The sequence below is a fragment of the Mauremys reevesii genome, unplaced genomic scaffold (genome assembly GCF_016161935.1).
Source record: "Mauremys reevesii isolate NIE-2019 unplaced genomic scaffold, ASM1616193v1 Contig107, whole genome shotgun sequence".
NCBI lineage: Eukaryota > Metazoa > Chordata > Testudines > Geoemydidae > Mauremys > Mauremys reevesii.
The window spans coordinates 32448-59548 of record NW_024100724.1 but is presented as its reverse complement, the minus strand read 5'-3'; the positions used below and the strand labels follow the sequence as shown (position 1 = coordinate 59548).

Below are 27101 nucleotides of genomic sequence, written 5' to 3'. Positions count from 1 at the left end.
CTCCCGCAGGCATGGCTGCGGCAGCTCAAGCGGAGCCGCCGGACCCGCGAGCCGTCCGCAGCCGCGGGAGGTCCAGCCGAGCCACGCGGGACCAGCGGTCCCTCTGCAGTCATGCCCGCGGGAGGTCCGCTGCTCCCGCGGCTCCGGGGCGCCTCCCGTGCATGACTGCTTGGGGCGGCCAAAAACGTAGAGCCGCCCCTGACCCCGGGGAGAGACTTTACCCCATAGACACTAGAGCTAGCCTGTCCCTCCCCACCAGCTTCGCAGGGGTCTGCTGCAGCTGAATTTGCTGCTCTTCCACTTGGAGGCTCAACCCAGGGGAAGGAGACAGCCCAGCCTTAGCCAGCCCCTCCCCAGCGAGCAGCTCAAACGGGAACCTGTGACCCCCAAGAGCACCCCACAGCCAGAGGGCAAGGGGCTCCCAGAGTCTAGCAGTGAGCCTCAGCTGGCCTGACCCTCTCAGTGCACCCAATGCACTCTTGGCATAGCCGATATCTAAAAGGTGTTGTGAAGGTCACATACACATTACCCATGTGTGTTGGCGTGGGGTGTAGGTACGGGTGACGCTGGTCAGGAGAGTTAGCATGGGGTGTAGGTATGGGTGACGCTGGTCAGTAGTGTTAGCATGGGGTGTAGGTACCGGTGACACTGGTCAGGAGAGTTAGCATGGGCTGTAGAGACGGGTGACGCTGGTCAGTAGTGTTAGCGTGGGGTGTAGGTACGGGTGACACTGGTTAGGAGAGTTAGCGTGGGGTGTAGGTACAGGTGACGCTGGTTAGGAGAGTTAGCGTGGGGTGTAGGTACAGGTGACGCTGGTCAGGAGTTAGCGTGGGGGTAGGTACCGGTGACGCTGGTCAGGAGAGTTAGCGTGGGTTGTGATACGGGTGACGCTGGTCAGTAGTAAAAAAAAACAGGAGTACTTGTGGCACCTTAAAGACTAACAAATTTATTTTAGCATGAGCTTTCGTGAGCTGCAGCTCACTTCTTCAGAACCTCATGCTAAAATAAATTTGTTAGTCTTTAAGGTGCCACAAGTACTCCTGTTTTTTTTTTTGCGGATACAGACTAACACGGCTGCTACTCTGAAAGCTGGTCAGTAGTGTTAGCGTGGGGTGTAGGTACGGGTGACGCTGGTCAGTAGTGTTAGCGTGGAGTGTAGGTACGGGTGACGCTGGTCAGGAGAGTTAGCGTGGGCTGTAGGTACGGGTGACGCTGGTCAGGAGAGTTAGCGTGGGCTGTAGGTACGGGTGACGCTGGTCAGTAGTGTTAGCGTGGGGTGTAGGTACGGGTGACGCTGGTCAGTAGTGTTAGCGTGGGGTGTAGGTACGGGTGACGCTGGTCAGTAGTGTTAGCGTGGGCTGTAGGTACGGGTGACGCTGGTCAGTAGTGTTAGCGTGGGCTGTAGGTACGGGTGACGCTGGTCAGGAGAGTTAGAGTGGGGTGTAGGTACGGGTGACGCTGGTCAGGAGAGTTAGCGTGGGTTGTGATACGGGTGACGCTGGTCAGGAGAGTTAGCGTGGGCTGTAGATACAGGATCGACGTAGAGTGATAAAACCATTTTGGCTGCTGTCCCCTGGAGAGCTAGAGAAAGCCAGCTCCTAGCTGTGCCCGGGCCAGCCACGCTGGAAGAAAACTGGGGTGAGCAAACTACTTTGAAGCAACGCTTCTCATCTGTAAATTCGGTTCAAGCCTCACAGCATATTTGTACCTGTTTGTTTGTAACCATGGGTAGGCAAACCCCTTTGCTTTGGGAGCCCTGACCAATCTGCTTGGTGTTTTATTACCCAGCCAGCCCTTTAGCGGAGCAGGCAATGTCAGGAGGCTTTGACGGGAGAGGGGCTGTGTATGGCAGAGGAAATGCTTTCCTGCGTGGAAGCCAAGGTGACGCCATTGTGCCACGAGCAGGCAGCTGGTATCAGAGTTCTGAGCCAAGCTGCACAGCGGGGAGTCAGCCAGGGTCACAGGGCAGGCACTGACCCTGCCCCATCCTGCCCTGGGCACCCCCCTGCGGCACAGACCAGTGAGTGCTCGGCCCAGGCTGAGGCTGGCCAGGAGCAGGGCAGGCCAGGGACAGCTGTGCTCTGTTGCCAACCCCCAAGGTTCAAAAAAAGAGTAAATTTAAAACACTCTGACTTTTAAGCCAATTACAGTTGGGCTTGTCAGTTGATTTCCTGCTGGTCCTTTTCCAGCTGTTCCCTGCAGCCAGCCGGGCTAGAAATGCGCTTTTCCTTTGACTGCCAGTGGCGAGTCTGATAATCCCAGGACTCCAGGAGCTGGGGCTCTCAGAGAAACCCAGAGAGCCAGCATCACTGAACGGGAGCCAGGGGGCGTCCTGGCCATGCAGGTTAGTAAGGCGCTAACACAGCCCCATTGCAATCAGACTCTCGGCCCCTGCTGGGGCACTGGTGCCAGCGGGACAAGAAGTGCAGAGCCCCAGCCAGTCTGTTACTCCTCTGCCAGCAGCGACCGGAGGGCCGTGGATGCCAAGGCAGCAGGCAATGCCACGTGGCCCCCTGGCACCGCGCTAGGAGAGCGCAAAAGGAAACTGGCTCGGAGCGATTCACTGGCACAGCTGCACATGAGCACTTACCTCTGCTGACGGTGCCATCCGCTAGCCCAGCTGCTGCCCGTGGGCAAGGCTGACACTGTGCAGCCGGGCACAGGAGCCCGCCCAAGGGGAGGGAGTCGGGTGTTGCGTAGGCAGTGACACCCCTAAGGACAGTCAGAGCGACTAACACCCTGCGTAGACAGGCTGGCAAGACAGAGTGAGGGGAGACCAAGGTTTGCGACCCAGGGACCACTTGATGCCAACTGGCCATAAGGGTGACCGGGATCCCGGGGGCTGGGATTTACATTTGAACTCACTGCAGTGTGGCATGGGAGGTCTCCGCTGAAAGCCGGGGTCCTGCCGGGCTCAGGCGTGGCACGGGGCGGTGCGGGGGACAGGAGCACTACAACAGCTTCCGCATGGTCCCCCCAGCCGGACAGGGAGCCCCGTTTCGTGCTCGATGTGTATGGGAGGAGTTGGGAGCTTGGCAATGGAGGCCCATTTAATAGAGTGAAATGGTGCCGAAGAGCTGGCGGAGGCCTCAGGAGGAAGCTAACAGGAATGGGAACGGGGGGGCCTAGCTTGAGGTGAACAGCAAAGGTGGGTTCTGGTATATTTGGGGTGCAGGAGGAACCTGGGCACCCTTCAGTCCATAAGCACAAGCTGCCTGCGGGCTCCCTCTTGTGAGACGGAACCTCACCCAAAGTGGTTGCAATCAGAGGGACAGCCTGTGGGGTACACACTGGCCTCTAGGGTATGCCAGCCCGGGGGGGACTCCGGCCTATGGGGTACACCGGCCTGCAGGAGAGCAAGGATGTCCGGCCTGGGGGGGTATGGTAACCCGTGGGGTACACCAGCCCGTGGGAGACGCTGGCCTGCAGGAGAGCGGAGATGTCCGGCCCGTGGGGTACGGTAGTCCGTGAGGTACGCTGGCCTGCAGGAGAGCGGGCATGTCTGGCCCGTGGGGTACACCAGCCTGCAGGAGAGTGGGGATGTCCGGCCCGTGGGGTACACCAGCCGTGGGGGACGCCGGCCTGCAGGAGAGCGGGGATGTCCGGCCCGTGGGGTACACCAGCCTGCAGGAGAGCGGGGATATCTGGCCCGTGGGGTACACCAGCCGTGGGGGACGCCGGCCTGCAGGAGAGCGGGGATGTCCGGGCAGTGGGGTACGCCGGCCTGCTGGAGAGCGGTGATGTCCGGCCCGTGGGGTACACCAGCCCGTGGGGTACACCAGCCTGCAGGAGAGCGGGGATGTCTGGCCCGTGGGGTACACCAGCCCGTGGGGTACACCAGCCTGCAGGAGAGCGGGGATGTCCAGCCCGTGGGGTACACCAGCCCGTGGGGTACACCAGCCTGCAGGAGAGCGGGGATGTCCAGCCCGTGGGGTACACCAGCCTGCAGGAGAGCGGGGATGTCCAGCCCGTGGGGTACGCCGGCCTGCAGGAGAGCGGGGATGTCCGGCCCGTGGGGTACACCAGCCTGCAGGAGAGCGGGGATGTCCAGCCCGTGGGGTACACCAGCCTGCAGGAGAGCGGGGATGTCCGGCCCAGGGGGTACACCAGCCCGTGGGGTACGCCGGCCTGCAGGAGAGCGGGGATGTCCGGCCCGTGGGGTACACCAGCCCATGGGGTACACCAGCCTGCAGGAGAGCGGGGATGTCTGGCCCGTGGGGTACACCAGCCCGTGGGGGACGCCGGCCTGCAGGAGAGCGGGGATGTCCAGCCCGTGGGGTACACCAGCCTGCAGGAGAGCGGGGATGTCCGGCCCGTGGACGCTTTATCGTTTATTTGCCATGGACCCGTTTGGCCCCATCTCACCCATTGGTTTTACTGGCCTCGCTGTTCTTGCGGCTCTAATGGAACTGGTGCTGTGTGGCCCCGGGCAGGGTGGGCTGAGGTAAACCTGGGCAACATGGCTGCCCTCTTCCCGGGGGCCCACAGGGGCTGGGTTCTGGTGGGCACCCAGGGCTGGCTATCCCAGGGGACACTTGGTGGGGCGGTGAGGATGGCATAGGCCAGAGGGCAGCGCTGGAGGGGCACCAGGCTGCAGGCAGGGTAACGGGGGCACTCGGGATTCTCCTCTCCCCCGCAGGGTTAGGCTGCCAGCCCGCGGAGGGTGGAAGGCGCCAGGTGAGGAGTGCAGTGGGGACAGGCAGTGCCGCAGGAATTACTGCACTGGCTGGAGTTCCGTGTTTAGCACCGTTCTCAGGCTGTGGGTGCCAGAGGAACCGTAGCACAGACACGGCCTGCACCAATGGCAGGGGGGGTCCGGCGCTGTCATTCCTACCCCCGAGCGACGGCAGAACACGGCTGCTGAGGGAGCTGTATCCACGCCAGGGGATCCGGGCGGGTTAGCTCGGGGGATTCTCACACCGTAGCTGAGTCTGACCAGGCCGCAGCCGGTTCTTGGCTGAGCGGGTACGTTGTGGGGGGAGCTCCTGGGGGAAGCTGAGCAATGGGGGGTGCAGCGTGGGTCTCTGGGGCTTTCCTTTACGGGCCCCGCAGGGCTGGCTCTGGCCTGAGCGAGGGTGCTGGGAGGTGCGCCAATGGGAACCGCCTGCCTCTGCCCTGGACTCCTGGGGTTTGGCCATGATGCCACGTTCTGTGCAGTGACGGCGGGGCCCTGCCCCCACCTCAGGGCATTAGGTGCCCATCCCTCAGCAGCTCCAAAGGGCCCAGCCCTCCTGAGACGCCCGCCCCCTTTGGAGCTGGGGGAGCCCGGGCAGCCGAGCCAGAGACGCCCCCGGACACGCGGTTACCACACCAGTTTATTTGAAATCCAACGTAACACAGATGCAGGATTGCACAGCAGGCGACTGGGCAGACAGGCAATACGAACAGGGAGACGGGCAAGGCAGCAGCGGCTGTGTGGCATTCTCATCGAAACGGCGTGGTGCTGGAACCCCCGGGGGCGGGCACTGAGCCTCCGGGCAGGCCCGGGTCCCGCCCCCCAGCAGCGGGCCAAGTGCCCTGCACTGCAGTCAGGGAGGGGGACCAGAAACTCAGTGTGGAGCCTGGGGGCTCCTGCTCCCCCCAGCACAATCGTGTTGGGGGTGTCCCCTGCTCTGGGATCCTGCCAGCCCAGCAGAGTGCGGACACCACCCCTGCCCGGGCATGGCAGGCGGGGGCGGGGCGCTGGGAAAGCCACCTTTCTCGGCTTTGACAACGTGAAGTGAGACCAATAAATAAACGCGCCGTCCCGCGCCTGCGAGGCCGGGCCAGGGCCGAGCCTCATGTGGTCCGGGGCGCTCCTGGAGCCCTCACGCTCCCCAGGCCACGACAACCGGGCGCCCGTGACCACAGCAGGCAAAGTGCAAGTCAGCTCCCTCCCGGGCAATATACAAAGGGATCGGGCTGTAGCTATAATACAGGGGCCGGGCGGGAGCCCTCCCTGGGAAGGCTGCAGCGCTCACACCAAAGGTGACAACTGAAATAAATAAGGGGGATGAGGTGGTGAGGGGGCAGGGGGCCCTCCCCCCCCGGCAGCCCCATGTGTATTTACAATTCGGTTCTCCTCTCTAGGCCTTGTCGGAGTCCGTGGGGTCCCAGGATCTGCGGCTGGACAGAAAGCACCGGGGTGGTGGGCTGGTTGGTTGAAACTGTTATAATGTGTGATAGTGCAGGCCGCGGCTGTACACGCAAACCCTCCAGTGTCTATGGCAGGCCGGGCACGGCCGGGCGGCGTCACGTGAGGCAGCAGGGCTCGGAGCTAGTATTCGTCCTGGTCCTCCGGCGGCTGGTCCTCCACCTCGTCATCCTCCGGCGGCGCAAAGCCTTCCTGTGGGGGCGCAGAGACGGGGTGAGCCTCCCCTGGCCCTGGCCCACGGAACCCCCCCCGAGAGACTCCCACCAGGGAGGGGAACTCAGCCCCAGCCCGCTCCCAGCGCCAGGTGCACGGCTCCGACCGGCCTGCCGCTCAGTGCCCGGCGGGCAGGCACGTGCCCTGGCACTGAGGAGAGACCCGCAGAACGGGATGGAGCCAGGCACAAAGAGCTGAGCGTGAGCCCCTGACCCGGCCCGGGCAGGGCGGAGAGCTGACAGGCCCCCCCCGACGCTCAGCGGCTGGCGCTCGCCCGGGCACTGACCTCGGTAGCATACAGGATGCCGATGATGCCGGCGATGACGGGGCTGTTCTCGCTCTCGTGCTCCTGGCAGATCAGCTCGATGTCCCGCAGTTTGCTGAAGTAGAAATCGCGCTCCTTCTCCAGCCCATCCACCGTCAGCTTCAGGTCCATGAGCTGCGCAGAGCAGGGCAGGGAGAGGGGCTGTTACCAGCGCCCAGCGGGACCCGGCGTCTGCGCCCCCCAGCACCCCACGGACCCGGCCTGTGCCTCCCAGCGCCCTGCAGGTCCCAGCGTCTGTGTGCCTCAGTGCCCCATGGACCCAGCGTCTGCGCCCCCCAGCGCCCCACGGACCCGGCCTGTGCCTCCCAGCGCCCTGCAGGTCCCAGCGTCTGTGTGCCTCAGTGCCCCATGGACCCAGCGTCTGCGCCCCCCAGCGCCCCACGGACCCGGCCTGTGCCTCCCAGCGCCCTGCAGGTCCCAGCGTCTGCTTGCCTCAGTGCCCCATGGACCCAGCGTCTGCGCCCCCCAGCGCCCCATGGACCCAGCGTCTGCGCCCCCCAGCGCCCTGCAGGACCCAGCGTCTGCGTGCCTCAGTGCCCCATGGACCCGGCGTCTGCGCCCCCCAGCGCCCTGCAGGTCCCAGCGTCTGGGTGCCTCAGTGCCCCATGGACCCGGCGTCTGCCCCCCCAGCGCCCCACGGACCCGGCCTGTGCCTCCCAGCGCCCTGCAGGTCCCAGCGTCTGCTTGCCTCAGTGCCCCATGGACCCAGCGTCTGCGCCCCCCAGCGCCCCACGGACCCGGCTTGTGCCTCCCAGCGCCCTGCAGGACCCAGTGTCTGCGCCCCGCAGCGCCCCACGGACCCGGCCTGTGCCTCCCAGCGCCCTGCAGGACCCAGCGTCTGTGTCCCCCAGCGCCCCACGGACCGGGCCTGAGCCGCCCAGCGCCCTGCAGGACCCAGCGTCTGCGCCCCCCAGCGCCCCACGGACCCGGCCTGTGCCTCCCAGCACCCTGCAGGACCCAGCGTCTGCACCCCCCAGCGCCCCACGGACCCGGCCTGTGCCTCCCAGCGCCCTGCAGGACCCAGCGTCTGCACCCCCCAGCACCCCACGGACCCGGCCTGTGCCTCCCAGCACCCTGCAGGACCCAGCGTCTGCATGCCTCAGAGCCCCACGGACCCAGCACCTGTGTCCCCCAGTATCCCCTATGGGCCTTGGTGTCTGTGCCCCCCAGCGCCCCACAGGACTTGGCAACTGTGCCCCCCAGTGCCCCCCAGGACCCGGCATCTGTGCCCCTCTGGACCCTCCCAGCAGAACCCGGCGCCTGTGCCCTCCCAGTGCCCCATGGGTCCGGCGTCTGTGCCCCCAGAGCCCGGCGGGACCTGGCACCTGTGCCCCCCAGCACCCCCTGTGGGACTGGAGCCTGTGCCCCTGGAGCAGCCCCCCGCCCCCGCCCCTGCCCACCTGCTGGTTGAGCTCCAGGATCTGGGTGTCGGCCTCACTGCCCCCGTTGCGGGCAGCAGGCGGGTTTTTCCGGGTGATGTTGCTGGGGATGACATTGGTCACTCGGGTTGGCACCGGCATCGTCTTCGGGGTTGTGGGGGAGGTTCTCTGGGGGGCTGGAGAGAGCCGCCCGAGACAGCCAGAGGTTAGCACGGGTCCCGGCACTGCGCCCCCCAGCGCTGCCCCCCCAAGCCTGGCTCCCCCGGGCACAGCCCCCCCAGCGCTGCCCCCCCAAGCCTGGCTCCCGGCATGCCCCCAGCGCTGCCCCGGCACGGCCCCCAGCATGCCCCCAGCACGGCCCCCAAGCCTGGCTCCCAGCACGGCCCCCAAGCCTGGCTCCCGGCACGGCCCCAGAGCTGCCCCCAAGCCTGGCTCCCGGGCACGCCCCAGCGCTGTCCCCCAAGCCTGGCTCCCCGGCACGGCCCCAAGCCTGGCTCCCGGCACGGCCCCCCCCAGCGCTGCCCCCCCCAAGCCTGGCTCCCCCAGGCACGGCTTGCTCCCAGAGCCCCTGCGGGGTGTGGGGCGCGGGCATGCGGGGTGCGGGGGCAGTGGGTCAGGCAGTCGCTGGCCAGGGGGCTGCAGACACAGACCACGGCGCAGGGGGGTGCTGCTTAGAGCGCAGGACTCAGGACGCCTGGGTTCCACGCCCTAAGTCCTGGGTCTTCCCTGCCTCGGTTTCCCCAGATGGGAGAACAAGGCCTCCCCCAGGGTGGGGCAGGCTGTGGGGGGGCCGTTCATTACCCACTGGGAAGGGCAGGACACGAGAATGCCTGTGGGGCAGCCCCATGGCCCTGGGGGCAGCGGGGTACGGATGTCGCCCCCCGGAACTGACGCTCCCCCCTGCCAGGAGTATGCTGGGGAGGTGCCATGCACAGCCATGCACCTGCCCCAGCTCGGTGCCCCCATAACCCCAGAGCTCAGCAGGCTCCTCCTGCTGCACCCCCCACCCCGCCCCAAGCCAGCCCCCACTCCCTGTGCTCCGGGGAATCCGCCTGCCCCCAGCCCCCAGCCCATCGCCCTGCACCCCCCTCGCCGCTACCTATCCCCCAGCCCATCGCCTGCACCCCCTTGACACTCCCCATAACCCAGCCCCCACCTGCACCGCCTCACCGCTCCTGCCATCGCGCCTGCACCTGCCTAGCCGCCATCTGCCCCAGCATCCGCCCCTGCACTGCCTAGCCGCCATCTGCCCTCAGCCCACTACCTGCACCCCTCGCCACTCCCATCCCCAGCCCATCGCCCTGCACCTGCCTAGCCGCCTCTGCCCCCAGCCCACCGCCTGCACCCCTCGCCACTCCCATAACCCAGCCCCACCTGCACCCCCTCACCGCTCCCTGCCCCCAGCCCATCGCCTGCACCTGCCTAGCCGCCATCTGCCCCTCAGCCCACTACCTGCACCCCTCGCCACTCCCCATCCCCCAGCCCATCGCCCTGCACCTGCCTAGCCGCCCTCTGCCCCCCAGCCCACCCCCAGCACCCCTCGCCACTCCCCATAACCCAGCCCCACCTGCACCCCTCACCGCTCCCTGCCCCCAGCCCATCGCCCTGCACCTGCCTAGCCGCCTCTGCCCCAGCCCACCGCCTGCACCCCTCGCCACTCCCCATAACCCAGCCCCCACCTGCACCCCACCACTCCCCATCCCCAGCCCATCGCCCTGCACCCCTCACCACCCCGCCCCCAGCCCACCGCCTGCACCCCTTGACACTCCCATAACCCAGCCCCCACCTGCACCCCTCACCGCTCCCTGCCCCAGCCCATCGCCCTGCACCCGCCTAGCCGCCTCTGCCCCCAGCCCCTCACCTGCACCCCTCACCGCTCCCTGCCTCCCAGCCCATCGCCCTGCACCCCTCGCCGCCTCCCTGCCCCCAGCTCATCGCCCTGCACCCCTCGCCGCTCCCTGCCCCCAGCCCATCTCCCTGCACCCCTCACCACCCCGCCCCAGCCCACTACCTGCACCCCTCGCCTCCCCAGCCCATCACCCTGCACCCGCCTAGCCGCCCCAGACCCCACCTGCACCCCTCGCCACTCCCTCCCCAGCCCATCGGCCGGCCCACCCCCACCCTCTGCCCCCAAGCCCATTGCCCTGCCTCCCCCTCGCCACCCCCTGCCCTGACGGGACGCGTGGCCCCAAGCAGCAGGAGGAGCTGAAAGGAGCCGCAGCTCTGCGCCCACCCAGCTGCCCGCAGTGCTCAGCCCGGCCAGGCCAGGGCTCCCAGTGCAGGGACACAATGGGCTGTGCCACTCCCAGCTTGGGGGCACCAGGTCCCACGGGGGGTCGGGGGCTGGGCAGGACTGAGATGGGGACGGCAGAGGGAAAGGAGAATAACCCCCTGTGCCCATGGCCGGAGGCTGGCGTGGGCAGGGGGGTGCTCAGGGGGGGTACCACGCACAGCCCTCGGGAGCAGGGAGCTGGTGGGACTCTGCATCGCGCTGGGGAGGGGCCCGGCTGACAGCCGGCGGGAGGAGGAAGGGCCTGCGTGGGCAACAGGCGCTGCCAGGGTGCACCCCGACCCCTGCGCCAGGGCTGCCTGACAGGACCCAGGCCAGGCCTAGGGAGCAGATGGCACAAGAGCCAGGGTCCCAGGGTGCTCGGCAGCCAATGCCCCCCCAGGGCCGGGCACAGCTGGACCGTGTCCTAACGCCGAGGCAGCCCCAGCTCAGAACTCACCCCGCTCCCAGCCCTGCCCCGTCCCCTCCACACCTACTTGGCACCAGTGGTCGGGCACTCCCAAGCCAGCGGCACCACGCCCCCCAGGGGCAGGGCCCGACTGGCACCAGGGGCTGGGGCAGGCAGCCGAAGGCCATGCTAGCAAGCTGTGCGACCCAGGCGGAGTCGGGATCCTGCGGGCGCAGGGGCAGGGGTGCCAGCTGTCTCCAGGGGTCGGCGACATTACCTGCAGTGCCAATGGGTTTCTTGGGTTTGTTGAAGTTGTGATCACCTGGGTTTGGAGACGGTGCCACCTCCTGCCCTTGCCGTGCCAGCAGCGGGTTGTATTCCTTCCCGTCGTAGTTGGCATCGAAGAATTTCTTAAACCACTGAATAAACTCAAAATTATCCTGGAACTTCCCTTTCACCAGCTTCTCCACCGCGATGATCTGGAACAACAGGCAGAGCGTGAGGGGCTGGCAGGCCCGTGCTCCCCCACGGCGCCCGGGGGCAGTGCCACGGCAGCTCCTGCAGCTCAACTGGCATTTGCCCACAACCACGGTTGCTGAGAGACACTGGGGTAATGTCGATTCCTATCGGCCTGTCTCAGTCAGTCCAAAGCATTGGTGGAGGCAGCGGGTGCTGGCGGTGGGTGGCTGGCAGGCACAAGGAGGGGTACTGGCGGGAACGTGGGGGCATTGGCGGACACAGGGGGTGCTGACTGGCACAGAGGGAGTGCTGGCAGACATGGGGAATCTTGCAGGGGGTGGCTGGTGGGCATTAGGCACTCTTGGTGGAGGGGTAACTGGTAAGTGTGAGGGCTGCTGGCTGGCACAGAGGGAGGCTGGTGGGCACGCAGGGCTGTTGGTGGGGGGGGGCTGGCTGGCAGAGGGAGGCTGGCAGGCACAAGGGGTGTCTGGCAGGCATGGGGAGGCTGGCAGAGGGAGGCTGGCAGGCACACCCAGGGTTGCTGGTGGGCACAAGGGGTGGCTGGCAGGCATGGGGAGGCTGGCAGGGGTGGCTGGCAGGCATGGGGAGGCTGGCAGAGGGTGGCTGGCAGGCAGGCACACACAGGGGTTCTGGCAGGGCGGGGCTGGCAGGCATGGGGAGGCTGGCAGGTGTGGCTGGCATGGGGAGGCTGGCATGGGGAGGCTGGCAGGCGTGGGGAGGCTGGCAGGGGGTGGCTGGCAGGCGGTGGCTGGAGGCAGGGGGAGGCTGGCAGGGGGTGGCTGGAGTCAGGGGTGGCTGGCGGGCACACCCACAAGGGGTGGCTGGTAGTTCACTGGGAGGCTGGCAGAGGGTGGCTGGGGGGGCAGGGACCCACCTTGTCCACCCCCATCTTCTTGAAGGCAGCCTGCAGCACTTTGAAGTTGTGGATGAATTCGTGCTCCAGCTTGGCCTGGAACTTCACCTTCCGCAGGTGCACGCAGCCCGGGAACAGCATGTCCATGAACTGGCAGTAGGCAGCACCTGCGGGCACAGGGCTGCCAACTTTCTAATTGCACAACACCAAAACCCCTGCCCCGCCCCTTCTCTGGGGCCCCGCCCCCTCACTCCTTCCCCCTCCCTCCATTGCTCGCTCTCCCCCACCCTCACTCACTTTCACTGGGCTGGGGCAGGGGATGCGGGCGCGGGGGGCCGGAGGGGGCTCGGGGCCGGGGGGGGGGCCGGGATGAGGGCTCAGGGGGCAGGAGGGGGCTCGGGGCAGGGGCAGGGCCGGGATGGGGGCTCAGGGGCAGGAGGGGGCTCGGGGCAGGGGCGAGGCCGGGGATGGGGGCTCAGGGGCAGGAGGGGCTCGGGGCAGGGGGTGGGGCCGGGATGAAGGCTCAGGGGGCAGGAGGGGGCTCAGAGTCCCAGTGGCACTTACCGTGTCTCCCAGGTCCCTGCAGCCCCTAGGTGCATAGGCGGCCGGGGAGGTGCTGTGCGCTGCCCTCCTGCCCGCAGGTGCTGCCCCCGCAGCTCCCATTGGTCGCGGTTCCCAGCCAATGGGAGCAGCAGAGCCGGCACTCGGGTCGGGGGCACCGCGTGGAGCTTCCCTGGCTGCCCATGTGCCTAGGGGCTGCAGGGACCTGGCGGCTGCTTCCGGGAGCTGCGTGGAGCCAGGGCAGGTAGGGAGCCGGCGTTGGCCCTGGGCCCCCACTGTGCTGCTGACCGGACTTTTAACAGCCCAGACGGCTGTGCCAACGGGAGCCGCCAGGGTCCCTTTTCCACTGGGCGTTCAGGTCAAAAACCGGACACCTGGCAACCCTATGCAGGCGGCATGGGCACGGGGCACCTGGCTTCCATGTCTGCCAGGAACGGCACAGCTCTGCCGATGCCCCCCCAGCCCCTGGATCCTGGCCCTGGGCCAGGGCCCTGGATGCCCCCCCCAGCCCCTGGATCGTGGCCCTGGGCCAGGGCCCTGGATGCCCCCCCAGCCCCTGGATCCTGGCCCTGGGCCAGGATCCCCCTTGCCCTGCAGCCCCTGGCAGTGGCAGGGACAGGACAGAGGTTGGGAACTCAGCCACCCAGATGGCACCTCTCCCCGGCTGGGCTGGCTGGACGGGGCAGAGCAGCTGGGCCCCTCCTGTCCTTGCCCCTAGAGGGATCCGGTCCGGTCCGGTTCGGGCCAGGCCCCCGGGCGCCCCTACCTGAGCAGAGCTGTTCGATCTTGGTGTAGTTGAGGTGCAGGGAGTCGTTGACCCAGGCCAGCATGTCATGACGACTCAGGTTCTCGCTGGTCACGGATGTGGAATACACATTGACGGCCATGCCCCAGCTGGTGCACAGAGAGACGGGTCACAGCCGGCTCAGCGACCCACCCGCTTCCCCCAGCCCAGCGCAGCTCCCAGTGGGCAGCGTCGGCCTGGGTCGCCTGCCACCCAGGGCTCAGGTGTGACGTGTCCCCAGGAAACACTGGGCTCCCCAGCGTGCCCAGCTCAGCCGGGGGCGGGGGCAATGGCTGCTGGGATGTGCAGGGCTGCGGGAAGGCGCGCGCCAGGGGCTGGGGGTGTGCGCCGGGGGAAGGCGCGGGGGAGGCCCTGTCTGGGGCGCCGGGGGCGCGTGGGAGGCCCTGCCTGGGGGGGGGGCACCAGGGGCCAGGGTGCGCGCAGGGCCCTGCTGGGGGCCAGCCAGGGGGCGCGCGGGCCCTGCTGGGAGGGGGCGAGGCACGGGGCCCTGTCGGGGGCAAGGCGCACCAGGGGCCGGGTACGCGCGGGGGGCCCTGCCGGGAGAGGGCGCACCAGGGGCCGGGGGCGCGCAGTGCCCTGCCGGGGGGAAGGCGCGCCGGGGGCCGGGGGCACGCAGTGCCCTGCCGGGGAAGGCAGGCTGGGGGTACGCGCAGTGCCTTGCCGGGGGGAAGGCGCGCCGGGCGTACAGGGGCCGGGTACGCGCAGTGCCCTGCATGGGAGAAGGCGGGCTAGGGGTACAGGGGCCGGGTACGCACAGTGCCCTGCCAGGGGAAGGCGGGCTGGGGGTACAGGGGCCGGGTACGCGCAGTGCCCTGCCCGGGGAAGGCGGGCTGTGGGTACAGGGGCCGGGTACGCGCAGTGCCCTGCCCGGGGAAGGCGGGCTGTGGGTACACGGGCCGGGTACGTGCAGTGCCCTGCCAGGGGAAGGCGGGCTGGGGGTACAGGGGCCGGGTATGTGCAGTGCCCTGCATGGGAGAAGGCGGGCTAGGGGTACAGGGGCCGGGTACGAGCAGTGCCCTGCAGAAGGCAGGGGGCAGCCGGTACAGGGCGCAATGCCCTGCCAGGAAGGCGGGCTGGGGGTACAGGGGCCGGGTACGCGCAGTGCCCTGCCAGGGAAGGCGGGCTGGGGTACAGGGGCCGGTGCACGTGCAGTGCCCTGCATGGGAGAAGGCGGGCTGGGGGTACAGGGGCCGGGTACGCGCAATGCCCTGCCCGGGGAAGGCGGGCTGGGGGTACAGGGGCCGGGTACGCGCAGTGCCCTGCATGGGAGAAGGCGGGCTAGGGGTACAGGGGCCGGGTACGCGCAATGCCCTGCCAGGGGAAGGCAGGCTGGGGGTACACGCAGGGGCAAGGCAGGCTGGGGGTACAGGGCCGGGTACGCGCAGTGCCCTGCCCGGGGAAGGCAGGCTGGGGGTCCGCGCAGGGGCAAGGCGGGCTGGGGGTACAGGGGCGGGTACGCGCAGTGCCCTGCCCGCTCTCCTCGACAGCAGAACGCCCCCAGGCTTCGCCGCAGCAAGGAGCAGCGAGGGGCGGGGGCGGAAGTGCCCAGGGAGCCCCCGTGGAAGCAGGTGCTGGGAGCAAGGGGCGAGGGATGGGTGAGGGGTGCAGGGCCGCCCAGGAGGAGGAAGTGGGGCAATTTGCCCCAGGCCCCGGGCCCCACAGGGGCCCCCACAAGAGCTTTTTGGGGCCCCTGGAGCAGGGTCCTTCACTTGCTCTGGGGGCCCCGGAAAACTCTCGCAGGGCCTGGGGCCCCTGGAGCTTCTTCCGCTCCGGGTCTTCGGCGGCAATTCTGCGGCAGGGCCCCCGGAATGCGCTGGGCAGCCCTGGAGGGTGTGGGCGGCCCAGCCCCACCCATCCCCGCCCCACTGCCCACAGCACAGCCCCCCCCCTGCCCCTCAGCCCCCCCCCCCCCCAGTGCAGCTCCCCCCTGCGCACCCCCCTCCCCCCCCTGGGACTGAGGGGACAGCGCCCCCTAGTGCAGCAGTTCTGAAGCTGGGGTCTGCAGACCCCAGGGGGCCTGCATTGCCTACCGATGAACCTGACACACCCACCAGTTGTTTGCACGACACATTCCCAGCGCACAAACAGCCCCGTGGCGCTCACCGCGTTGCACACTCCCTGTCGCACGAACAGCCCCATGGCGCTCACCGCGTTGCACGTTCCCTGTCGCACGAACAGCCCCGTGGCGCTCACCACACTGCACACTCCCTGTCGCACGAACAGCCCCGCGGCGCTCACCACACTGCACACTCCCTGTCGCACAAACAGCCCCGCGGCGCTCACCACACTGCACACTCCCTGTCGCACAAACAGCCCCGCGGCGCTCACCACACTGCACACTCCCTGTCGCACAAACAGCCCCACGGCGCTCACCGCGCTGCACCTTCCCTGTCGCACAAACAGCCCCGCGGCGCTCACCGCGCTGCACCTTCCCTGTCGCACAAACAGCCCCGCGGCGCTCACAGCGCTGCACCTTCCCTGTTGCACGAACAGCCCCGTGGCGCTCACCGCGTTGCACGTTCCCTGTAGCACAAACAGCCCCGCAGCGCTCACAGCGCTGCACCTTCCCTGTTGCACGAACAGCCCCGTGGCGCTCACCACGTTGCACGTTCCCTGTCGCACAAACAGCCCCGCGGCGCTCACCACACTGCACACTCCCTGTCGCACAAACAGCCCCGCAGCGCTCACAGTGCTGCACCTTCCCTGTTGCACGAACAGCCCCGTGGCGCTCACCACGTTGCACGTTCCCTGTCGCACAAACAGCCCCGCGGCGCTCACCACACTGCACACTCCCTGTCGCACAAACAGCCCCGCGGCGCTCACCACACTGCACACTCCCTGTCACACGAACAGCCCCGCGGCGCTCACCACATTGCACACTCCCTGTCACACGAACAGCCCCACGGCGCTCACCACACTGCACACTCCCTGTCGCACAAACAGCCCCACGGCGCTCACCACACTGCACACTCCCTGTCGCACAAACAGCCCCGCGGCGCTCACCACACTGCACACTCCCTGTCACACGAACAGCCCCGCGGCGCTCACCACGCTGCACCTTCCCTGTCGCACAAACAGCCCCGCGGCGCTCACCACACTGCACACTCCCTGTCACACGAACAGCCCTGCGGCGCTCACCGCGCTGCACCTTCCCTGTCGCCCAAACAGCCCCGCGGCGCTCACCACACTGCACACTCCCTGTCGCCCAAACAGCCCCGCGGCGCTCACCACACTGCACACTCCCTGTCGCCCAAAACAGCCCCGCGGGCGCTCACCACACTGCACACTCCCTGTCGCCCAAACAGCCCCACGGCGCACCACACTGCACACTCCCTGTCGCCCAAACAGCCCCGCGGCGCCACCACACTGCACACTCCCTGTCGCCCAAACAGCCCGCGGCGCTCACCACACTGCACACTCCCTGTCGCCCAAACAGCCCCACGCGCTCACCACACTGCACACTCCTGTCGCCCAAACAGCCCGCGGCGCTCACCACACTGCACACTCCCTGTCGCCCAAACAGCCCCGCGGCGCTCACCACACTGCACACTCCCTGTCGCCCAAACAGCCCCGCGGCGCTCACCACACTGCACACTCCCTGTCGCACAAACAGCCCCGCGGCGCTCACCACACTGCACACTCCCTGTCGCACAAACAGCCCCGCGGCGCTCACCACACTGCACACTCCCTGTCGCACAAACAGCCCGCGGCGCTCACCACACTGCACACTCCCTGTCGCACAAACAGCCCTGGCGCTCACCACACTGCACACTCCCTGTCGCACAAACAGCCCAGTGGCGCTCACCACACTGCACACTCCCTGTCACACGAACAGCCCATGGCGCTCACCACACTGCACACTCCCTGTCGCACAAACAGCCCCGCGGCGCTCACCACACTGCACACTCCCTGTCGCACAAACAGCCCCGCGGCGCTCACCACACTGCACACTCCCTGTCGCACAAACAGCCCCACGGCGCTCACCACACTGCACACTCCCTGTCGCACAAACAGCCCCGCGGCGCTCACCACACTGCACACTCCCTGTCGCACAAACAGCCCCTCCGCGCTCACCACTCTGCACTGTCCCTGTCGCACAAACAGCCCTGCGGCGCTCACCACACTGCACACTCCCTGTCACACAAACAGCCCCACGGCGCTCACCACACTGCACACTCCCTGTCGCACAAACAGCCCCGCGGCGCTCACCACACTGCACACTCCCTGTCGCACAAACAGCCCCCCGGCGCTCACCACACTGCACACTCCCTGTCGCACAAACAGCCCCGCGGCGCTCACCACACTGCACACTCCCTGTCACACGAACAGCCCTGCAGCGCTCACCGCGCTGCACCTTCCCTGTCACACGAACAGCCCCGCGGCGCTCACCACACTGCACACTCCCTGTCGCACAAACATCCCCGCAGCGCTCACAGCGCTGCACCTTCCCTGTTGCACAAACAGCCCCGCCGCGCTCACCACGTTGCACGTTCCCTGTCGCACAAACAGCCCTGCGGCGCTCACCACACTGCACACTCCCTGTCACACGAACAGCCCCGCAGCGCTCACGCTGCACCTTCACGCACACAGTGCACAAGCAGGCGCTCACACTGCACACTCCCTGTCACACGAACAGCCCTGCGGCGCTCACCGCTGCACCTTCCCTGTCGCACAAACAGCCGCGCGGCGCTCACCACACTGCACACTCCCTGTCGCACTAACAGCCCCGCGGCGCTCACTGCGGTGAACAATCCCTGTCACACGAACAGCCCCGCGGCGCTCACCGCACTGCACCTTCCCTGTCGCACAAACAGCCCCGCGGCGCTCACAGCGCTGCACCTTCCCTGTTGCACGAACAGCCCTGTGGCGCTCACCGCGTTGCACGTTCCCTGTCGCACAAACAGCCCCGCAGCGCTCACAGCGCTGCACCTTCCCTGTTGCACAAACAGCCCCGCAGCACTCACCACGTTGCACGTTCCCTGTCGCACAAACAGCCCCGCGGCGCTCACCACACTGCACACTCCCTGTCACACCAACAGCCCTGCGGCGCTCACCGCGCTGCACCTTCCCTGTCGCACAAACAGCCCCGCGGCGCTCACCACACTGCACACTCCCTGTCACACAAACAGCCCCGCGGCGCTCACCACACTGCACACTCCCTGTCACACGAACAGCCCCGCGGCGCTCACCGCACTGCACACTCCCTGTCGCACAAACAGCCCCGCGGCGCTCACCGCACTGCACACTCCCTGTCGCACAAACAGCCCCGCGGCGCTCACCACACTGCACACTCCCTGTCACACGAACAGCCCCGCGGCGCTCACCACACTGCACACTCCCTGTCGCACAAACAGCCCCGCGGCGCTCACCACACTGCACACTCCCTGTCGCACGAACAGCCCGCTTGGCGCTCACCACACTGCACACTCCTGTCACACAAACAGCCCCGGCGCTCACCACACTGCACACTCCCTGTCGCACAAACAGCCCCGCGGCGCTCACCGCGCTGCACCTTCCCTGTCGCACAAACAGCCCCGCGGCGCTCACAGCGCTGCACACTCCCTGTTGCACGAACAGTCCCGCGGCGCTCACCGCGTTTCACACTCCCTGTCGCACAAACAGCCCCGCGGCGCTCACAGCGCTGCACGTTCCCTGTCGCACAAACAGCCCCGCGGCGCTCACAGCGCTGCACCTTCCCTGTTGCACGAACAGTCCCGCGGCGCTCACCACACTGCACACTCCCTGTCGCACAAACAGCCCCGCGGCGCTCACCACGCTGCACCTTCCCTGTCGCACAAACAGCTCCGCGGCGCTCACAGCGCTGCACCTTCCCTGTTGCACGAACAGTCCGGCGCTCACAGCGCTGCACCTTCCTGTTGCACAAACAGCCCGCGGCGCTCACAGCGCTGCACGTTCCTGTCGCACAAACAGCCCCTTGGCGCTCACAGCGCTGCACCTTCCTGTAGTGTTGCACTGCCGGGCGCTCACCACGCTGCACACTCCCTGTCGCACAAACAGCCCCGCGGCGCTCACCGCGCTGCACCTTCCCTGTTGCACAAACAGCCCCGCGGCGCTCACCACACTGCACACTCCCTGTCGCACAAACAGCCCCGCGGCGCTCACCGCGCTGCACCTTCCCTGTTGCACAAACAGCCCTGCGGCGCTCACCGCACAAGCGTGAGCGTAAGACGCTCACTGCCTGGGACAGCAAATCAGAAGCAATGTCCATTTTTTGCTGAGACGTCTGGCAATGGAAGTGGAATATATTTGTACCATGTGTGAGCAAATTACATTAAAACAGAGACTTTTTAAAAGGCCCTAATTCTAGTTGTGCTGAAGCCAAGGCCAATGCACAGTCAGCGAGGAGGGAACAGATGAAGAACAGACAGTTTGAGGACAGAGACCCTGAGTGTGGTGTTATGGAATTTAGCAATGGACGAGCGCGATGCGTTGTATGCTTACAGATCCCATCAAACTGCGCAGCGAAACCTGCGAACCTGAACCCACAGCTCCCAGCAAGGCACTGGAGTATAAAGACAAATCCAGAGATTTTTTTCCAACGCAAGAGCAAGGGATACAATCCACAGAAACACAAATGACAAACGTAACATCAGTCCTGGCAAGGCTCTGAAAGCATCTTTCTTTCCAGCGCTTCGGCTTGCAAAGTGAAAACTCCCCTGCTGCTGGAGACCAACGGATTCTTCCCGCGGCTGTAGAAATGTGCGAAGTGCTGGTACGCGAAGCTGCAGCGAAGAAGAAAGGAGGACGACCAGGCCACTTGCAAAGGACACTGTTAGTAGGAGGACTAATGAGACTGTACATGTGAGCAGTTTGCAATTCCACTTGAGGAGCCAGCTGTGCAATGAGTTCTTGGTCGTTATGTTTGGCTGGGGGAAATTTTGGAAGATTTTCCTTTTTGTCAGGAGTTACCGGACCAGCCAACGGGTCAGGAAATGTTCAGCTCACCAGATGAGCTCCTGACAGCTGAATCGCTGAACTAGGAGAAGTGTTGCGGTTTGCATGGACGGTGCCGCTGCCATGACAGGCCACAGGAGTGGTGTCGAGCAAGAATCCGCGCCCAAAACCCACAGGTGACGAACACACCCAGGCCCGTGCAGCAAAGAGAATGGAACCCGAATTCCAGCTGTGACTGTTGTGAAGTCTACCAAGTCCTGCCCTTTGAATGCTGCGTTTTGCTGAGCCGCGGTGAGCACCGGGAGCAGGACGTGGCACATTACCGTTCCCTATGGCAGCAGGTTGGTTGGCTGGCTCATGGCAGCATGGCAGGTTCGCACAGAGCTGCTGCGTTTTCTTTCTGTGAACAAGCCCAAGATCGTGGCACTTCTCTGCCCAGACGAGGAGTGACACTTGCCTACCTCGCAGACACTGGAACTGGCTGAAGTCTGCATCTGAACATGATCAAACCCTGATTTCTCTTGCTTAAGGGAATCCACTGGCTGCTGGGGTGGGCTCTCTGTGCTAACGGCTAGTAGCAAGTCTTGTCTCCCTCTGTCAGCCAGGTCATTTGCATCAACGCAGACAGGAGCCTGTTCACCACTTTTCAGATCCTTAACTATTACCAATTCCAAGGCTGGACTCTGTTCTACAGAGATACCCCACAAATCCAAAGGGTCTGAGGCAGTGATTTCCCTACACCCCCCCTGAATTTCCCCAACACCCCCGCCCCCATTCCAGTTTTGTGAGCTAGTTACATATCAATTTAGTAACTGTTTGGAAATCTGAATTTAAACTGAAACATTAGTACACACTTTAAAAGCTTATACAGTGTATGATAAAATGTGTATCTGAAAAAGTATCATAGATTTGAAAAGTATGAACATAGACTAGCTCCTTGCTTCCTTATACCGCTGTTTTTTATGATGTCAGTGCATTCATTTCGGTGATGTTGGCCAACCTAATAATTTCAAATGATGATTTGTAAGCAAAGTCTAATGAGCTCTCCCTGACAGCTAGTGATATGCTGGGGCTGCAGGGAAAGGCTTCAGGGCCAGATTATATTTACATTCACACCTAATCTACCTAGATATCCAGCACACAGAGCTGTGTTGTCCAAGTGATAGATTTTGGCTGGGGCTGGGTTACAAGCCACTTGAATGGGGCGGGAAGGGGGGATGAAATGTTGTTCTTATTGTATGATGTAAAGGGCAGTAGAAGTCTGTGATGATTTGAAGGCATCAAGAGAGTGGGTGGGGACCTGTCCCTCTCCACTGTTTAAAGACAGAGCTGATTAGGCTCCATAGATAGTCTTTTGTCCTGTTAAGTGACCACTGCAGCTGAAAGCACTGACAATCAGGTCTAAGTGCTTAGGGCTTGGCTACACTTACGGTTTGCAGCGCTGGTCGTCCAGCTGGTTAGGAGCAGCGCTGGTGTGTGGCCACACTCACAGCTACCAGCACTGGTGTGTGGCCACATTTGCAGCATTAGCAGCGCTGTTGGGAGTGATGCATTATGGGCAGCTATCCCAGCGTTCAAGTGCACCAACGTGCTTTTCAAAAGAGGGGGGTGGAGGGTGGTGTACTGTGACAGGGAGCGGGGGGAAAGAGAGAGGGGATTTTTGGAGCCAACACTGTGTGTTAGCTTCCTGGATTGAAAAATCACAAAATGTTTGCGAGCCCTTGGTCTTAATTGCAAACAGCCTGCCTCCAACGCTGTTTCTCTGTCAAGCAAACATTCACTCCCTGCCTCTCGTTTGATCGTTCACAGCCAGGTACAGATAGCTCCTGTTTGCTGTGATCAGTGTTTGTTTTTTGATGGGAGTTCACAACAAAACAAAGAGAGGCTGCATAACAAAACAAAGAGAGTAATTTAGTTAAAAGCTTTCTGGGATATCTCCTTATTCCCTGGAGGCCAATAAAAGTGCTGGTGTGTGTCCACACTTGATGAGCAGCGCTGGATCACCAGCGCTGCAATCGCTACACCCCAACCTGGCCAGGTGTACAGCCAGCGCTGCAGCCAGGGAGTTGCAGCGCTGGATGTGCCTTGCAGGTGTGGACGGTTACTAATTGCAACGCTGGAAAGCCTCTACCAGCGCTGCAGCTTGCAAGTGTAGCCAAGCCCACAGTCCTGTTGTGGGGACAGTGTTCCTGTAGGTACAGTGTTTTTGTGTAAGAGACAGCCCAGACTGCACTAGCAGCGAGGTTCCCGCACTGAGAGCCCAGCTGAAATCACTGAGAGCTGGTGGAACCTCAAGAGACCAAATCGCAGAGGTAACAGTGGCAGGTGGCAGCCGAAGGTGACTGCGCAGGGCCATTGGCAACAGAGCAGTGGAGTGACCGGTGGCACAACGAACAGCCGTGGCCCGAGCGAACAGTGAGCAGCTGGAGGAACAAGCAAGGTGCCTTCTTGTCCCCCACCTGGAAGGTGAACTCACATGAAAGCACCTCTGAACTCTGAGTCTCCACTGACCAAGGACAACACCGGTGAGTGGAGTGGAGTGCAGTGGAGGGAAAAGTGAGGGGCACGTTAAATAACCATTTGTTTGTTGGACTATATTTTAGTCACTTTGCTCCAGAATGCTAGATTTGTGACTGGGAATGGAAACTTATATAAATATGTTTTCTAGTAGGCCAAGATTTTTAAAATGCAGTATTTGCCAAGGTTATCATCTCACATTGTTGCTATCTTGAGAGGTCATTATGTTGGGGAGTTTCTGTACTAAACATTTTTATTATAATAATTAATTTTTACATAAGAATGGTCATACTGCGTCAGACCAATGGTCCATATAGCCCAGTATCCTGTCTTACAACAGTGGTCAAGGCCAGGTGCTTCAGAGGGAATGAACAGAACAATTAATCATCAAGTGACCATCCCCTGTTGCCCATTCCCAGCTTCTGGCAAACAGGCTAGGGACACTCAGAGCATGGCGTTGCATCCCTCTCATCCTGGCTAATAGCTACTGATGGACCTATTCCCCAGCAATTTATCTAGTTCTTTTTTTAATCCTGTTATAGTTTTGGTCTTCACACCATCCCCTGGCAAAGAGTTCCCTGGGTTGACTTTATACTGAGTGAAGAAGTACTTCCTTTTGTTTTTTTTAAAACCTGCTGCCTATTAATTTCATTGGGTGACTGCTAGTTCTTGTGTTATGTGAAGGATTAAATAACATTTCCTTATTCACTTTCTTCACACCAGTCAAGATTTTATAGACCTCTATCATATCCCCATTCGTCATCTCTTTTCTAAGCTGAAAATTCCCAGTCATTTTAATCTCTCCTCCTGTTTCATACCCCTGATCATTTTAGTTGCCCATCTCTGTACCTTTCCAATTCCAATATATATATTTTTAGGATGGGTGACCAGATCTGCACACACTATTCAAGGTGTGCACGTACCATAGATTTATATAGAGGCAATATGATATTTTCTGTCTTATCATCTATCCCTTTCTTAATGATTCCCAACATTGTTTGCTTTTGTGACTGTTGCTGCACATTGAGTGGATGTTTTCAGAGAACTCTCCACAATGACTCCAAGATCTTTCTTGAGTGGTAACAGCTAATTCAGATGCCATCATTTTGTATGTATAGTTGAGATTGTTTTCCAATGTGCATTACTTTGCATTTATCAACATTGAATTTCATTTGCCATTTTGTTGCCCAGTCACCCAGTTTTGTGAGATCCTTTTGTAGCTCTTCGCAGTCTGCCTGGGACTTAACTATCTTGAATAGTTTTGTATCATCTGCAAATTTTGCCACCTCACTGTTTACCCATTTTTCCAGATGAATATGTTGAATAGGACTGGTCCCAGTACTGACCCCTCAAGGATACCACTATTTATCTCTCTCCATTCTGAAAACTGATAATTTATTCCTACTCTTTGTTTCTGATCTTTTAACCAGTTAGTGATCCATGAGAAGGCTTCCCTCTTATCCCATGATGACTTTTCAAAAGTCAATTTAAATTCTTATTTTTTTCACTTTTTTTTTTTTTTAGAAATCTAGACCTGTTATGCGTTTTGGTGTAACTTGCATTATTCTTATGTTAAATTTGCATCATCCTAACAAAACATTTACTTTATTCATATCTCTTTGGTCCTGACACCCCCCCTGTAAATTCGAACACCCCCCTAATTTCAATTCCTGGGGAAACCACTGGTCTGAGGGTGAGCGTTTGCTTGCTCTCCCCTGCAGCCCCAAGCATTCAGCCATAAAACTGTTTGCTCTGAAACACCAGTAACCCAATCTGTCCTCAGCCCCTGAAGCACAGACTGCTCACTCCCAGAATCAGCCTGGAGACAGTCCTGTCCCAACACCATTGTCCTCCCAACAAGCTGGCCACACCCAGCCCCTTGGTCATAGGGCTGCTCAACTTTCTTAACAGCGCTTACTCCACCTGAGACCCTTTCAAAGCTGCCCACACTGGATCTTTCAAAAGGAAAGTCAGTGGATCCATTCACAACAGCACATTTCTGGCTGTTAGGAACTGAAACTTCCTTGATCAAATCACTTCCACACCCTTCAGTTGCAGCAAACTGCTTGCACAGACTAACCTGAACATTTTTCTCTTCGGGAGTCTTTCTAAGCACCAATTCTCCTTTACCGTGCTCCACAGAAGCATCGCTCTGCTGAGCCACTGCTAACTCCTGAATTTCACTTACATCCAAAAAAATCATCTCTGGGCCATCAGGCGGATTCCTACACAATCCCCTTTCAGGCAAACTGCTAGATTTCACAGTCACAAGGTCAGAAGCCTTCTCCTTCCCTTTGCCACACACAAGCTCAGAAATCTTTTCCTTCTTGCTACAAGTTTCCAGACTGTCAGTGGGTAACACTGGTGGGGTGGGGGTGGGGGTGGGGTGGGTGGAGCAGGATGAGGCGGGGTGGGGTGGGGCGATGAGGCGGGGTGGGGCAGTTCTCAGCTGCTTCACATGCACCCAACGGGCTATACCAACAAAACCACTTGCACATGCTCTGCCCCAGTGACCCCACTCTGCACCCCACAGCACAGCCCGCCCCGTGAGCCCCCACTCCGCCACCCCCAGCACAGCCCCAGTGACCCCGCTCTGCGCCCCAGCACAGCCCCCAGTGACCCCTGCTCTGTGCCCCCAGCACAGCCCCCAGTGAGCCCCGTTCTGCGCCCCAGCACAGCCCCCAGTGAGCCCCGCCTGCGCCCCAGCACAGCCTGCCCCGTGAGCCCTGCTCTGCGCCTCTCAGCACAGCGCCCGGTGAGCCCCACTCTGCGCCCCAGCACAGCCCCCAGTGACCCCGCTCTGCGCCCAGCACAGCGCCCCGCCTGCGCCCCAGCACAGCCCCAGTGACCCTGCTCTGCGCCCCCCAGCACAGCGCCCCCGGTGACCCCCGCTCTGCGCCCCCCAGCACCTGAGCTTTCTCCGGAGGTCCCACCACAGGAGCAGCCAGGACCCAGCAGGGGTGAGGCTGCTGTCAGTCATGCCGCCAGGCAAGCTGCCCCCTGCCCCCTGGGGCTGGAGTGGTTCCCTCTCCTGGGACCAATGGGAGCGCCCCCCTCCCCCCCCCCCGCCCAACGTGCCGTGGGGCAGAGGGAGCCCTGGCCTGGATTTGCACCGCTCCTGCTTCCTGGCAATGTGCTGTGCATGTCAATCTCACCACCAGGGGGAGCCCCTCGTAAGGCAGAACCCGGCGCCTGGCAGCTGTCTACACTGCAGCAGGGGCCCAGGCTGGACGGACAGACAGACACTAGTGGGGCTCCAGCTAGTGCCTAAAACTGGCAGTGTGGGCGCCGCGGCTAAAACAGCCCCCGGACCTCCAGCCTGCGCGCGGGTGGCCAGCCAGGAGCTCCGCCCGGCCACTGCGTCCCCACGGGACGAATCGCTCAAGCCCCACTAGTGCCGCTCTCTCCGCCCAGGGCGGGAGCTCCCCGTGGCCAGCAGGACGGAGCAGGCAGCCCAGGGCGGGAGTGAACAGCCGGGGGCGGGAGTGAGCAGCGTCAGATGGGGGGGGGGAGAAGAGGGCAGCCCGGGGGGGAGTGAACAGCTGGGGCGGGAGTGAGCAGCGTCAGATGGGGAGGGCAGCCCGGGAGGAACAGCCGGGGGGGGAGGCAAAGCGAGCAGCCCCAAACCGGGGGAGGGGGGAAACGGCAGCCCAGGGCGGGAGTGAACAGCCGGAGGGGGGGACGAAGTGAGCAGCCCCAGATGGGGGGGGAGAGGGCAGCCGGGGAGAGTGAACAGCTGGGGAGGGGAAGCGAGCAGCCCCAGGCAGAGGCAGCGAGCAGCCCATGGGGGCGGGGAGAGAGCAGCCCTGTTGCACACAGCCCCTGTGCCCGGCCCCTGGGGGGCTGCCAGGCAGCCCATGCCGTCCCCCACCAGCAGCCCCAGCCCGGGGAGAGGCAGCCCCCAGCAGAGTCACCTGGACGAGGCTCCGGCCTGCTGCGGCCCCAGTACCTCAACAGGGCGCTGCCGCCCCCCCCCCCCGGGCACTGAGCCACTGTGTCACAGAGCCCCCCCCTCACAGCCAAACAGCTGGCCGGGCTGGGGGCCCCACACCACCCCCCACCCGCCCCCACAGGGCCGGGCAGGCTGGAGGACGGGGCACAGGCCTAGGCGCGGGGGAGAATGGTACTGGCTAGGGGGAAACAGGAATGGGGTGCGACTGGATCTTGGGAGAGACTCCCTGGGAGGGGGGCCCTCCGGGGAAGGGCTGGGGGCTCCATCACTCCCCAGCCAGGAGATGGGGC

General features: G+C 63.5%; 1 protein-coding gene across 2 annotated transcripts; it reads right to left on the bottom strand.

Moving 5' to 3' along the window:
* Positions 1-6132: 6132 nt before the first annotated feature.
* On the bottom strand, positions 6133-26843 carry LOC120392637 (microtubule-associated protein RP/EB family member 3). Of its 2 annotated transcripts, none has more exons than XM_039517398.1 (7): positions 26774-26843; positions 13389-13516; positions 12083-12228; positions 11006-11207; positions 8072-8226; positions 6633-6785; positions 6133-6325 (listed from the first exon to the last, which is right to left on the bottom strand). In XM_039517398.1, exons 2-7 carry the CDS (start codon positions 13507-13509, stop codon positions 6257-6259), a joined length of 846 nt encoding a protein of 281 aa, XP_039373332.1. In that variant the 5' UTR covers positions 13510-13516; positions 26774-26843; the 3' UTR covers positions 6133-6256. The 2 variants fall into 2 exon arrangements, with proteins under 2 accessions (XP_039373332.1, XP_039373333.1); XM_039517399.1 differs by having other exon boundaries at positions 11051-11207.
* Positions 26844-27101: the final 258 nt, after the last annotated feature.